General features: G+C 30.5%; 1 protein-coding gene across 2 annotated transcripts; it reads right to left on the bottom strand.

Annotated features, from left to right (window-relative positions):
* Positions 1-5719: 5719 nt before the first annotated feature.
* On the bottom strand, positions 5720-12961 carry FIP37 (FKBP12 interacting protein 37). 2 transcript variants are annotated; one of them, XM_011043928.1, is made up of 14 exons: positions 12829-12961; positions 12672-12717; positions 12518-12579; positions 12243-12292; positions 12094-12130; positions 11304-11391; positions 11111-11175; positions 10940-11017; positions 10323-10370; positions 9790-9843; positions 9226-9387; positions 8626-8695; positions 6762-6817; positions 5720-6059 (listed from the first exon to the last, which is right to left on the bottom strand). In XM_011043928.1, exons 1-14 carry the CDS (start codon positions 12856-12858, stop codon positions 5901-5903), a joined length of 1005 nt encoding a protein of 334 aa, XP_011042230.1. In that variant the 5' UTR covers positions 12859-12961; the 3' UTR covers positions 5720-5900. The 2 variants fall into 2 exon arrangements, with proteins under 2 accessions (XP_011042230.1, XP_011042229.1); XM_011043927.1 differs by having other exon boundaries at positions 12666-12717; positions 12829-12960.
* Between the last annotated feature and the right edge of the window lie 1018 nt (positions 12962-13979).

Here is a 13979-nt window from a genome sequence, read left to right as displayed (position 1 = left end):
AAAATAAATAGGTTTATGTAAACATTTAATTAAATAAATCGATAATTATATATGTAAAAAATTAAAAAAAAAACAGATAATAATAATAAAAAAAATTAAAAAAATTGAGAGATAAATGTAGATTAAAATATTTGATTATGTAGAATAAGATATTTATTAAAATCAATAAAAAATAAAAATATAAAAATATATAAAATAAAATAAATATGTAAGATTGAACATGTTAGAAATTTTATTTCAAAATAAATATTTAAACATGTTAGAAATTTTATTTCAAAATAAATGTTTTTTAAAAAAATATAAAGTTTAACTATATAAAAACAAAATTTTCAAGAATTAAATACAAATAAAATAATTTTTTAAAATCTCTATTAAGGAAAAGGTTTGCAAAACCTTATTTTTAAATAATTGTTTTGAGTTTAAATCATGAGATTGAGATTAATTAATAAAAAAATAAAAAATAATTAAAAAATAATATATTTGTTTTTTAAAATAATATAGAATGATAAGATTATAAAAGAAATGAACAAAAATATATAAAAATATTGAACGGTATTAACTTTTCAAACATGCTATCCATATCATTAAATTAGAAATACAATAAATGAAAAAGCAATAAGCTCAATTCTTAACGAATTAAGTATTGAGAAATAAAATAAAATAATGATAATGATAATTATGCACACAAGGAACCAAAAACAATTTATAATAAAACAAATCAAAATCAAAATCAAAATAAAAAATAAATTAAAGGGCATAAAAATTCAATTTGAGGGTTAAATTTAAAAGAAAAAATTTAATAAAAAAAAATCAAAAGAATGATGGCTAAATTATACATAATAAAACAACATAAACTTTGATTTAAAGATGAAATTAAAAGTTAATAAAAATTTAACAAAAATACTAAAAAAAAATTATATACTAAAAAAATATAAATTGTATTGTAAAAAATAATATATGACATATTGTAACTTAAACACTAAATTGAGAACATAATTTTTTTTATAAAAAACCAAGGGCGGAAATTTAAAAAAATGTAAGAATTAAAATTGAAATTAAAAAAAAAACATATATTCTCTCTAGAAAATAAAAAAAAAAAATAAGTGGGGGAAATGGCAAACTAGTTATCATCCGCCGCTTGCACCACACCAACAACAAAAGAAAATGATGGCGTTTTTGAAGACATGGTGGAAGTGCAGGCTTGGCTATTGAATGACATCTCATGCACCACTCAAAGGGTGTGAACTCCACCTATATGCCTACAATTTTTTTCGATTAAAATGTCAGTTATCCAATATAAAAATGCCAAAACACTCCTCCTGTCAAAATTACACATAAACTTAAATGAAAGGACAATAATACCCCTTAGACTCATGCCTTATTCTTGTCCATTTTAAGAGTAAATACATCTTTTGACTGTATTATAATAAGTGAAAAGAAAAACATACCCCTAATCGCATGCCTAATATTTTTTAATCATGGAGGAAAATTAATAGTTTTATAGTTTAATGTTTTAAAAAAGATGAATATACTTTTTAATAATTTTTTAATGACCAATAGCTCATTGAAAAGACTAATATACTCCAAACACCATGGCTTTCATTGTAAACGATATCTAGCCCCCACTCTATAAAATTTATTTAATATATATATATATATATATATATTACATGGTAAATAAAAAATAAAAAATTAAGCCGGGAAGTTGACATTCCCAGCAAAAAATAAAGGAAAAATAAAAACACATATTTTTTAATTAGATCATCGTGTCCTCTTCTAAAAAAATTGATCGTAGTAGCAAGCAAACTGGCATTGTTTGAAATGAAATGATAGAGAAATTAGAATCACACTCCGGCTGATACAATGGAGCAGGGTGATTCATTGCTTTTTTTGTGTGGTTTCAGTAGATCATTTTAATCTCTATATCTTAATTTTATTTACAAATAGGCCCTTCTTCGGAAGCTTTTAACCCTTGTTTTAAGGTGATAACATACAATTTAGTCCTCGTAACTAAAAAATTCATACAAACCCTATATAATTATTTGAATTATATATAGGAGTGTGAATACAAAGCATACCGTGTAATTCCTCCTAACCCCGGTCAAGCAGTCAATTTTCCATGAAAAAGTAGCCATCCCATGAGTTATTTTCTGGTTTTAAAACATGTGCTGCGATGACTACGAGGGTATAATCTCAAGTTGATATTTAATATAGTAAGAAATCATATCAATATTATGAATGCATTTTATTGAGAAATACAAATTTGTGAAAGAGTTGTTAATGACATTAAGATGAATATGCAATTATTTAACACCCATTTTTCTTTTGAATTTATGTCTTCTTCTCTTTTTTTTTTCTTTTTTTTTTATCTTAATAAGAATAAGGGTATTTGTAGATATAATGGACTGAGTTTTAACTCATAATTGTATACAACCTAACTTATGATATTTGATAAAATATAAACTCGGCCTATTTTATTTTGGACAAGAAAGGACTGAATATATTGAATTGAGCTAATTTTTTTTATGGATATTATATATATTTGCTGGTGGGGTATATTAATTCTTTTATTCTTCAACGATTCTAAAAAAATATTAAGTTGCAACTGTTGAAACTAGATAAGGCCTTTAAAATGTATATATTCAGGACAAAATAAAAACTATTATAATTTTCATGTAAAATAAAAATAATAAAAATTACAATTAAATATTTTATCAGACAAATAAGGTGCAACATGATACAAAGACAGACTATGTGGAAGAGATTATAAAGTTTTTTTGGGTTTGTAATTTGACTAAAAAAATAAAAGTTCAATATGAATTTTTGAAGTTTTCTTTTGTTTTTTCTCATTGTTTCTTGGTTACCACCAAAAAAATATTGAAAGTGTAAAATATATTATTCTTTCATCAAATCAAACTTAAAAAAACAACAACTATAATTTTTATGAAAATAGAAAATAGAGAAAAGGGAAAGAGATTAAGAGAGTGAGAGGTGATCATGAGTGTGAAGGCGAGAGAGGTCAAACAAATAAAGAGAGAGAAAGAAAAATATTATTTACACCAAAAACCTGAGTTACTTACACTAAGTTATACGAGTTAGGTTAGATTTTACGGATGATAGCAAATAAAAAAACCTAATAAATATATATCACGAATCATAAAAATAATAAAAATCATAATTAAATATTTTATCAAACAAATAGGGTGCAACATGATACAAAGACAGACTATGAGAAAGAGAATATAAAGTTCTTTTAGGTTTGTAATTTACCTAAGAAAATAAAAGTTCAATATGAATTTTTGAAGTTTTCTTTTGTTTTTTCTCATTGTTTCTTGGTTACCACATAAAAAAAAATTGGAAGTGTAAAATATATTGTTATTTCATCAAATCAAACTTAAAAAAAAAAACAATTATAATTTTTTAAAAAATAAAAAATAGGGAAAAGGGAAAGAGGTTAAAGGAGTGAGAGGTGATCATGGGTGTGAAGGCGAGAAAGGAAAAATAAATAAAGAGAGAGAAGGAAAAATATTATTTACACTAAGAACTTGGGTTATTTACACTAAGTTATACGATTTGGATTAGATTAAGTGGGTTTCAAAAATCTTGATCTGTGATATACATTTGTTAGATTTTTTTATCTGCTATCATCTGTAAAATCTAAGGTTATCTTTTGTCATCCAGAACAAATGATGTTTTTTTAACACACCATATCAATAAAATTTATTTATATCAAATATAAATGAAAAAAATAATCTCTTTGAGATATTATAAAAATATAAAATTAGTAAAAAAATAACTATTATTTTTAAAAAGGGAACAAAAAAATTTGAGAAATTAGATAGAGATAGTATTACTTTAAATTGAAATAAAAAATAATAATATAAACTAAAAAGTATATACAAGAGGAGAGTATTGATTAATTTTTTTTGCCAAAAAAAATAAAAAATGAAAAGAGAAGCCAAGCATTTCTAGCCCTAGTACGTCAGGGCTGAATGTTTGACCAACTAAATAAGTCTAAGCAGGGTTACTTGTAACATAAAGCTCACGTGCCCTAACTTATATTTTTATGAAATAAGAATCGAATAACATGTAGTCCATTTAAAAAAATAATAATGCAAACTATGTGTTGTTTGTCAACCCATATTCTAATCACTTAGAAATAACTGGAAAATTAGGTAGAGATATTTTAAGGTTCAAAATCTTATTTTTAACCTATTTTGACATAAAACACTGTAGAAATCTCAATAAACAAAATTTTCAACTCAAAATATCTATAAATTAGTTAAAAAACACAATCAAAATAAAAAAAAAAATTCTTTCTCGAGCCCAATCTACCTTTTTAAGTAAAATGAAGGTAAAAAACAACTATTATTAAACTTTTCTTGTTGAATGAAATTTTTTGACACCAAACTTATTCAATTTGATTGTCAAAATTATAACAACCATCAACTTTTTCTATTTTTCTATTTTTTAATGAGTTTCTCTTGTGTTTATCAAACTCATGAATTAATAAATAAATAAAATAAACTTTATTAAAATATAAATTGTCACAAATTTAGGATTGACCATGCCTTTTCTTCTTATTTTTCTTGTCAATCCTGTTTATAATTCGGTATGGTATGTTTACTATAATTTTAAATTTAATTTCATTTAATTAGGTTGTGAAAAAAAATAAAGTTAAAAATAAAAAACAAAGCCATATACTTCACTATTTATAGGAACAATGAAACACCTAGAAAAAGACATTTAGTTAGTTTATAATTATAATATAATTATAATTTATAACGGGCAAGAATAATGCAAAGCTTGAAATCATCCTTAATATGTATTTTCAGTTTAAAAGAATTTTTAGTTCATTGAAATAAAAAAATATCAATTTAAAAAAATTGAGAGTATTGAAGGACAGAGTTCTAAAAGAATTTTTCTTCATTTTATTTTATTAGATATTGTCATTTCTAATTAGAATGTATTTTTAGTTTTTCTAAAAAAATAGTAATAACAAAATAGACAACCTAATATATATGTGTAAAACCAAATTAACAATAATATATATATATATAATTTTTTTTTATCTTTTTAAAAAGACTCATTGTTAGGTTTTTAATAACTTTTTTATTTTTTTTTCAATTTATCCTATAAAATTTGATTTATTTTACATTGATATTTTAAAGTTTAAATTATTTTAAATTAGCATTCATAATATATTTCAAAATAACATCTTAATATATATATATATTTTTTTTTTATAGAATTAACATAATTTTATAACATAACAATTAACTCACGTTCTTAATATTTTATTTAAAAAAATCATCTATTTTTTTAAAAAAAATACAAACCATAGTATTATTAATCACCGGGGTTGGGTTATCTTTTAACCCATGTGTTTGGACCTTTTTTTTTTTTTTGTTCATAGGTTTTTCTAAATTTTTTTTTTTTAAAAAAGAAGGTAACCAACCCATTCCTAAGTTAAGGCAAACCACGGCCACTGACATAAATGACATTCTAGTAAGTTGAAAGTTATTTGCTGTGATGCTGGTCTATTTTAACAACCCAAAAAGTTTGGACCTGCTTTGCGAAACCTAGTTTCCACTTTCCAATCCACGCATTAGTCCCACGAATCATGAGCTAAATTCTCATCTGCCATCTAGCCACACCAGAGCTCACCCAGCGGTCCTGGCAATACTTTCCCATCAAATAAAAAAAATGCATGGGCAAATTTAGGCATCCAGGAACTTCAGGTCACCGGACACAGGAAAACCTTCCATTGCCCTACGCAGACCACAAAACCCTCCCAACATAATAATGAAATATTTGAAAAGAATAGTTAAAAAATATATTATAATGTACAGGGCACAACCATGGAGAATGAAAATGATATATTCTACAAATTGTCCAGTCTAGTTGACCTCAGCTTCCTTCTTAAATTCATCAGCGCTTACTGTTTTATTTGGACACGGATCAGGCTTTTCCTCCACTAATGTCTTCTGCTGTAGTTGAAGCTTCAGCTTTTTAAGCTCCTGATCCTTCTCCTCTAGCTTTTCTTGCAACAGAAGTACCTACAATGGAAGACAAGAATGTATCCTTCTGTTTAAACATAATCCGCAAAAGGAACACAAACTGGATGCTAATTTACAGATTTATACAGTTATTCTATATTTCATTCACATGATATAATTCATAGTGGTTCATTTTGCATGATAGCAGAAGAACATATACTGATACAGATCTGTGATTAAAAAATATTTCAACCAACCCAGAATACGTGTTAGCCACTGAGAACTAAAACTGGAGTCGGTGTCTAATATGGGACAACTATTGTCAAAAATAGCCGAAGACATGAGATATATCTCGTCCACAATAACTGTCTCTCCCAACATGATTTGCCAACAAGATCGCAGATGAAACAATTGAGAATCAAAATTATGAAGTTCATTGTTGTGGTACATCCACAGTTTAAAGAAAATCTAGACATTCCTCATTTAATATCAATAATGGGTATCATCATTAGAGTAGAGAAATTAGAATGTTTATATTTACTTTATACAAGCATTGTCTGAAACAGTTTAAATTCCATTCAATATATTTTATTGCAAACATCATCGGAATAATAAATAATATATACATGAGGATTTTGCTAAAAAGTAGATACTTGAAGAAATCAATTGTGAACATGTTTTGGTGATTAAATTATTAAGACCTTAAATTACAGTGTCTGCCTGTAACTTCAAGTAATAAAAGAAAAGGTTTGAGATAATAACCGTTTCATTTGATTTCTCTACATCATTTGTCAGGCCCTCCATGTGTTCGTACAGTCCTGTATGAGCAGTGCAAGAAAATCAAAATGGTAAGGACCAATGATATACATACAAGGTATAACCATTTGTCATTTCAATGTAAAAGGCAAACAATATTAAAGTTCAACGGGTAAAGTGTAATCTTTAGAGTCTAGGTAGTTTCCTTTCATCAACCAAAAAGCATGACAAAGCTACCATCCAGTTAAGTGATTAATTTCAATAAACTGGTAAAGAAACCATAAATCTAGATGCATTTTTTGTGACTATCATAGAAACAAATTCGAGCAAAACAATAACCATAGTAATAACTACAGTCTAAAATGGCAAATGACTGTTCAAGCACAACAAAGGGCAAACTTGCTGCTGAAGCAAGATGGGAGCTTTTATTTGATTAATAAACGGGGTGAAATAAATAGTCTAGGGAATGGACATTTATACACAAAGCTTTAGTTTTTCATGCTATCAGTGCAAGGATTAGCAAAAGAATGAAGTCTTAAGAAATCCTTGCTCTTCTAATAAAACTACCAATTTGCTTGGGAGAAACAAAACCCTCTGTTCAGAAGGTAACTAGCCAACATTCAAATGCCCGCTTCTACTAGGATAAGGTTCTCAAAACAGCCAAAATGGCAAAGGATTTATCAAAAGTTCTATTAAATGGCAAAAGGAGTTTTCTAAGATGTGTCTTCACACCTTATTTCTAAGATGTGCCTTCACACCTTAGAAAGAATAGTTGGAAGTTCTTACTTCCATGATTATAAGGATTTAAAATTTTGGTTTATCACTTTGACAAAGTAAACAATGGCCTTCAATTAAATTACAATATGATATCATAAGTCTTGAACATTTTTTTAGGTGAGAATCCTTATCCATTAAAAGAATGGCCAAATGTTAATTGGAACAGATTCTTTTGCTGCTAAGTAATGGATAACCCATATCATCACATCTAAAAAAATAAAGAAATTCTGCAAAAAAATCAGGAGCCTGGTTTGCTCACAATGCTTCTTTGCCTCAAAAGATTCTATACCATTATTTTTTATATCCTTTTTTAGATATTATGATATGGCTACAACTTCTCCGCTTTTATCCAGCTCAATAGAAAAACAAAAAAAAATTTAAAATCAAAAGTGCCAAGTTTTTAATGGATCAACTTAGATATTATGATATGGCTACAACTTCTCTGCTTTTATCCAGCTCAATAGAAAAACAGAAAAAAAAAAAAAGTAAAATCAAAAGTGCCAATTTTTTAATGGATCAAGGGTTGTAGCTAAAAAATCTCCCAAGACTTTGAATATAATTTTAACATAACTAAAGATCAGTTCTGGCATAGTGAAAATTTGTAGTAGAAAACCATCAACTAAGTTTTGGAATCCCATTAATCATGGCCGTACCGACCATAATTTCTACCAGCACACATGGTAAAATCAATGAGAAAAAACAGAAAAGTGATCATTAAGTTGACAAATAGGAGAGAACTCCATCAATTATAGCATTCATGGATGATATGAAAAAGGCATCAGCAAGGGCATTGGAAACAGAATAGCTGGTAAAATTTATTCAAGGAGACAGAGAACCCTTGACTCAACAGAAACTACTGTCAAATGGCACATATGTTACTTAACCAGCTAACAAAAGAAAAGGAGCATAAATCAGTGTCCCATCAAAAAGCCAATCGTTCATCATTCAAGTGCAATTAGCCCAAAAAACATGAAATGTGAGCAAGACATGTTATAAGCAGCAATGACAACCTACAAGTGCATATAACAAAAGACATAAAAACCACAACCTGCATTGAAAAGAAAGGGGGCAATTGCATTAAAATATAACAAACCTTCAAATTGATTTCTAAGCTCTGCATTCTGCGATTTCTGCAAAGCAAGTTTCATTGCTAGTTCATGTATCTGCAACCAACAACCATTTTTGGAACAAAGCTTTAGCAAAATCTAGAAGATGACAAATAAACAAGTTCCAGAAACATAGGAGCTGTACTTTTTGACTGATATCATACAGAGGGCATCAAAAATCTTTTCCAAGTACATCTAAATATCATGTCAACATTTTTTATTTCTTGAGTCTCTTGTAAAGAACACAATCAATTTATTAGTCATATTCAGCAGCCAATGAGTTTCATATCCATTTCATCATGTTCAAAAACAAAATTCAAACATTCAGATGGATATTGCTAAAGCTTTTACATCATTCCCCCCAATCTCCCCAAAAGAAAAAACCCCTTGCATTTCCACAAACCAAACATAGAGAAAAGAAAGGTACAATTTATAATTTTCTAGCAGTAGGAAAATCATAACCATCAAGCATGAAAAGCACTTCCCTTCCAAAAAGAATCGAACACCAAACTGGGAGCAAGAACGAAATGTACACAAGCAGAGGGGGCAAAAAAACAAGCAAAATAAAGAAAAAACAAGAGCATTACCTTTCCTTCTGCAGCTTGATTCCCAATCTCCTCATTTTCCTCTTGCAGTGTCCTACACTTTGCCATCAGCATCTTGCCCATCTTGCTTTGTGGAGTAAAATTCATAGCAGCAATATTATCCTGCAATTCCTTCACCTTCTTGTCCTTCTCCTCAACCAAATTCTGTTAGAGCATTTAAGGAAACCACCATAAACCCATCATCTAAGAACATCAAACAAACATTTATAATCACGCACGAAGTTGCACAAACAACTTATGGTATCAAGTCTGAAGTCTTCAATGCAAGGAATTCTCAATATGCAGAAGCCCAGATCACCCAGACCAAATTAAAATTAACAGGACCTTACCTGAAAAGTTAACCAGTATTTAATGTATTATTTTACCTTTATGAACTCATGGCATGTGATTTATCCTATTTTTAACAAGGACAATTGAGTTGATACCTCTGTTAATCAATGTGTCTCAAAATACGATAATCCAATCAGATTAGAAGGTAACAGTATGTGCATGTAATGCATCAACTTGAGCTAAATTTTACTTTCACTAAAATGTTTAAGCACAAACCTTCAAACGTGTAAATTCCTCATGAATTGCTGGATCCAGCAGTAACCTCCTTGCCTACCAGGTTGATCGCCAAAAAGAAAAGGAGAAAAAAAGGGAAACAAACAATAAACAATAGTCAGAGAGAATGGGAAACAATCACACACTCTACAACCAGGCCATGTAAATTCTAAGTCATACAAATTTCCTAAAATCAGATAAGAGCACAAATATGCAGCTTCACTTTGAAACTCAAGGGAAACAGTAACAATAATTCATCTGGAACTTGAAAAGAAGGGCATTTAATGTATAGGACAGAATGTTGTTAGAAACAATAAGAACTTTATAGCCTTTAAAGAATTCAGCATATAAGTATGGGGAAAAAAAATCAGATTGAAGGGAAGAACAGCAGCAAACATAAGATCCTTGTTTAAAACCCACCCTGACGTAGAGAGTTTTCTTCATGCTAAATTGATATCTATTTTTACAACCTCATAAACAAGGCATGCCAAGATGGCACATATTCCTTAAGACATAATTTAAGCACTTGTTGATACCTGCATTGATGGTGGCTTGAGTTGAGCTTTCAGATCCCGGACTGCAGACTGCAAATTTAAAGCGAATTTGCCGTTAGACAATTATATGACACCAATCAATATAGTCAATCAGGGTGCACTAAACTTCCCTCAAGTAAGATTCAGGGTACACAAATGATAGCACTGCAGTCAACTACAAAAACCACATTATGTGGTTATTTCATTCTCCTCCCAAAATTTCCTCATGTCTACATTTATGTACATGTTCAGGTAAACCATGGGAAGCCATTTCAAATTCCATGTGACCAGGAATTTTGGTTTCCAGAAAAAACACAATCTTGAGCTCTTTTCATCTAAGCCAATTTGAGGATATGCCTTCCTAGAAACATCAGTCCTCCAATATGTCTAATAGATATTGCTCCAAGCAGTTGCAGTGATTATGTGATCCAGCATTCAATGTATACAGAAAAAAAATGAAGAGAAGTGAAAGACCCTCTCCATCCTCAACTGTAAACTGTGAGAGAGGGACTCACCTTCAGTGATTATGTGATCCAGCATTCAATGTATGCACAAAAAAAATGAAGAGAAGTGAAAGGCCCTCTCCATCCTCAACTGTAAACTGTAAGAGAGGGACTCACCTTTAGCTCTGCTATCTCCTGCTCCCGTTTTGCAAAAGTTACAATAAAGGCAGCTTCCTTCTTCTTAGCCTTTTCTAACTGATAATAACAAGAAAACATGGATGAAATCCTGCATGTATGGTAATCACCAAAGAAGCTAAAGAAACCAACAGTCTAATATAATCACTTAACCTGCTCTCTCAATAACTCCTCAGAAGATTTCAGGGTCTGAAGATAGTTGATCACTAGTTTAGGTTCTGCAACAAATAATAGAAAGTAATTTTTGAGAAAAGGAACAGCTTTTAGGATGTTCACAAACAGAACTAGTTCTAGCATCACATGTCACATTACAACACAACGTAAAACACTCTAATAACAGGCTAACCAAGAGATGCCCCAGCAGGCATGGAGGACTCATTCTCAAATGCAGAACGCCACTTCTGAATTTCAGATTTTGCAGCTTCAAGCTCTGTCTGGAACCAGCATTATTACAACTCAATTAGTGGATCTGATGAAAAAACATCCACACTGTGTACAGAATGCTACAATATTTAAGAAGTCACATGCAGATTTAGTGCCATTGTAAAACTTAACATAATCAGTTCAAGTAGCCTCAACCTATAATAAATATACAAACAGATATTCTTATGTATTCAAAACATCTCAAATATAAAGGGAACCCATCAATAAAAATTTCAGAGGAAGAGCTGTGATCATAATGAAGCTGTAAAAATACTTTATCCAAAGCATGTGAAAAGAAAGACTTCTACCCTGAAATTCTAGGCCTGTGCTCCCACCAGATAACCAATTTACATTATTTGCATTGTTAGAGATCAGTTATAAGCTTTATCCATAAGAATTTATGTTATATTTTCCTTATTTAATTAAGAACAACATGGGTCTAAGATATTAATGAAAGGACCATCTGTTCCATGAAAATTATGCTATCAACTTAGAAACCAAGTTTTCCATTCCTCTGTCTTACTCTATTCCTTCACAATCTTCCTACTCTTCTTGTTCATGTTTCCTTATGGACAGCCATCCAATTGAACTTTTGTCAACAACGAAAATGTCTCCTCCTCAAAAGTACAGTTCATAAGCGAAGCAGTAAACTATAAGAACAGTTCTACTAATCAATAATTCATATAAGAAACAATGGGATGGACGATACATGCCTGGCATGTTGCGAGTGAACTTTTACAAGTTTCAAGACTGCAAAAGAAAACAGAAAGAGAAGATGAGACTGTAAAATAATATAACCGCGCAATAAACATCATCAGTCTTCTCTTTTTACATAAGTTGCTCTATTTACGTCTTACTTTACCTCTCACGAAGCGACAAAATCATTGCAGTTTCTTCTACCTTGGAATTACCCTGCAATGACAACAAACAAGATTTTCATTCCTTCTTCTACCTTGGAATTACCCTGCAATGAAAACAAACAAGATTTTGTTTAAGACTTACAGACTTCAGCAACTCCTACGACCTACGGAAAAAAAGAAAAGTTCTACTTCATAATTCGTAACTGATACCAGTATGTGTGTGTGAAAAATTCGTAACTGATACCAGTATGTGTGTGTGTGTGAAAAGAGAGAGTACCTTTTTGGAGCTAAAAATATCATCTTCGTCATCCTCGAGATCTCCAAAGCTTCTCTTGTTGCCTAATTAATTAAACAAATTATTAAGAATTGCTGTTTCGTGAATGTAATGGTGATGATAATAAAGAAGGAGTTAACCAAGTAAAAACCAGAACGTCTGCTATTGTGGCTCCCGGGAAAATCACCGCCAAAATCATCATCCTGGAATTCGGTGCGGAATCAAATTGTCAAAGAAACCCTAACACAGGTACGTACGCATTCATGTCTTACACGTTGAAATTATGTGAGAGGTAAGATTGAAGGAGAACTTACATCGACGTCGAGGTGATTGTGCGATGCCATTGGAGAAAAACCCTAAAATGCTTTGTTTTATGGGAGGGAGTACTCGTAACAGACAGACGGCCAGTGGTGTTTGAAAAAATAGTGTCAGGTTTCGTAATTTCCTTAATCTTTATTGGAGAGTAGATAAATCGCAGAAGGAGTTAATTGACAATTTGAGAAAATTAAAGGTGTTGATTAAAAATAAACAAAATTCTGGGCGTAAATTAACGCCTTGTTGGTTGTCGGAGAAAAACATTTTCCAGATTTTCTCGTGTATGACTGCAATAACCAGGAAAAAACACTTTTCTGGGCGTAAATTAACGCCTTGTTGGTTGTCAGAGAAAAACATTTTCCAGATTTTCTCGTGCAACAACTAGGAAAAAACACTTTTTATAAAAAAAAGATGGTGAAAGTGTTTTTTCATTTAAAATGAAAAAAAAATATCACTTTTAATGAATTACACGAGAATCATAGTGAAAATTATTTCATTTTAATATATACAGATATTAATGTATTAATAAAAATATTTTAAAATATGTAATATTATTAGAAAATAATAGATTATTGGTATTATACAATATACTAAAATGACTTAGTGTTTCTATTATTATTTACCTAGAAATAAAACACTATGAATTGGAGAAGTGTAATAACAAACTAATTATTTGCGCAAAGAGTTGCAATGACGACGAAGAAGAGGTGGGGTTGTCTTTTTTGTTAGAATGCATTTGACATTGAAAAGATAATTGGTGAAAAAATAGTTGGCTCAAGTTTTGGTAGGGTTGCAGGTAGTGAGATGTTGGCACCTGACGCTGGGGTTGAGCCTGACTTGCCCTGGGCATCAGCCAAGCTCATGCCTCACATGGGGACACTTAGCGTTTAGGCTACCTTACCTGTGCGCTGGGTTAGACCCGCACACACACACGTGGTGTTGGGGCTTACTTGCCTTTGGCGCTGAGTTAAACCTGGGGTTGCAGGTAGTGAGATGTTGGCACCTGGCCAAGCTCATGCCTTACATGGGGACACTTAGTGTTTGGGCTGCCTTACCTGTGTGCTGAGTCAGACCCGCACGCACACGTGGTGTTGGGGCTGACTTGCCTTTGGCGCTGAGTCAAACCCAGTGCCACATAGGGATGCCAGGA

The sequence above is a fragment of the Populus euphratica genome, unplaced genomic scaffold (genome assembly GCF_000495115.2).
Source record: "Populus euphratica unplaced genomic scaffold, PopEup_1.0 scaffold173.1, whole genome shotgun sequence".
NCBI lineage: Eukaryota > Viridiplantae > Streptophyta > Magnoliopsida > Malpighiales > Salicaceae > Populus > Populus euphratica.
This window is presented reverse-complemented; position numbering and strand designations above follow the sequence as displayed.

Coding starts and splice junctions, on each gene's coding strand:
- FIP37 (XM_011043927.1), bottom strand. CDS start 12,858: ATGGCATCGCACAATCACCTCGACGTCGAT. Junction 11,176..11,303: donor GCCTGCTGGGGCATCTCTTG/GTTAGCCTGTTA, acceptor TATTTGTTGCAG/AACCTAAACTAGTGATCAAC. Junction 9,844..10,322: donor TCAAGCCACCATCAATGCAG/GTATCAACAAGT, acceptor TCAACCTGGTAG/GCAAGGAGGTTACTGCTGGA.